General features: G+C 41.2%; 1 protein-coding gene across 2 annotated transcripts in view; it reads right to left on the bottom strand.

The window, feature by feature from the left end:
• Positions 1-1,415, bottom strand: part of LOC106807615 (DNA-directed RNA polymerase II subunit RPB9-like) — a 10,101-nt gene that overhangs the window by 5,897 nt on the left and 2,789 nt on the right. For both annotated transcript variants that reach the window (XM_014810010.1, XM_014810009.1), the window contains exon 2: positions 495-549. In XM_014810010.1, coding sequence (XP_014665496.1) covers positions 495-549 — 55 coding nt within the window. The remainder of the gene's footprint in view (positions 1-494; positions 550-1,415) is intronic.

Here is a 1,415-nt window from a genome sequence, read left to right on the forward strand (position 1 = left end):
CCATCTTTGTCTCGTTAAGTATGAAAGCGAATGGACTGGCGTACCCGTAGCCTCGAGACATTAAGATACGGCTGGCGTACCTCCAGCCACTGCGAAACATAAATCTCTGGCTATGGAGCTATATTCAGACACCTATAAAAATGTGAAGGCATCTTCCAGGTTGCAGTTAATAGTCATTTCATATAACATAACAATCATCATCCTTATTCAATTCACGAAGTTATATGGGTGTATGAAACTTATTTACTTTGCAATTGACGAACAAAATCTATACCGCGGGCTTCAGAACACACACTCGGAAACGGCCTGAGAAAATTAACCCCAGCGACGCTTACTGAAATCGTGATAGCTCCTGAACCCATAAACCAATCATGACAATTCAAGTATCACTGTAATCTACTGGCTGAGATCTATCCAGTGGTGCTATTTATGGGCTTCCAACTTATCTGAAAATTTTTCGACCCGTATCCCTAGCCATAGGTAATAATACTTACAGCATATAGTAGGACCTTGCCCTCCTTGTCCTCCTTCGCATAAAGCATGTTGTTACTGAGAAGGAATACAAGATATAAGCATACAAGACTACCAACCCAAAATAACAACTTAATCCATTTCAATTCACTCAACTATTAACATTAAGCCCTATCATTTCTACAGGTCAGAGGTTTAACAAGTAGAGTAACTTCAAGGTGCGAAATTAGCGCGAGTCCGGAGTGAAATACTCCCTGATTTACTGCCGAACTCCCTAATTTTACATATGCAGGAGTACGTGCGACTTCTTGAAAATTCTGTTATACAAATTAGTAGTAGTTCGTTCCAGAGCACGGCCTCACGGAATTACCGTATTTTTCAGCAAATGTCCAAAGAAAATATGGCAGACGCGCATGGCAATAATCTTCAAAATAAGCACATGTTTCCATTATTGTTGTTATGCTAAATAGTTTTGAACTGCAGACTCCCTCATTTTGCTACGGACTCCCTCTTTTTGAAGGGCAGGGAGTCCGTTGGACTCGTCTCCCTTGTTCAAAAGTTAATTTCTACCCCTGTAACTTATTGGGTAGGTGGTCTACACTACAGAATCTAACACACTACCAAAAAATTATAAGTAAGGTTATGAGCTGTGAACTTCATGACATGAGTATGAATTGACTATGACTTAGCTCTAGTACTATTGCCCGCTTACAGTTGCCGCAAGCCTGCGGCAACTGTAAGCGGGCTATTATACTACTACTAGTACTAGTACTAGAGTAGCTCCAAGAAATGGCATTGCTAGGGTTAGAATACCGTTTCAAATTCTTGCCCATAAATCCTTGTAGTTGGCTCGGTATCCAACTATCGACACAGCTAGCGTAGCATGTAATAGCTCAAACGAATCTATAAACCTCTGGCTTGCTCGCGGTAACTGGGCGCTACTG

This window comes from Priapulus caudatus, unplaced genomic scaffold (genome assembly GCF_000485595.1).
Source record: "Priapulus caudatus unplaced genomic scaffold, Priapulus_caudatus-5.0.1 Scaffold225, whole genome shotgun sequence".
Classification (NCBI taxonomy): Eukaryota; Metazoa; Priapulida; class Priapulimorpha; order Priapulimorphida; family Priapulidae; genus Priapulus; species Priapulus caudatus.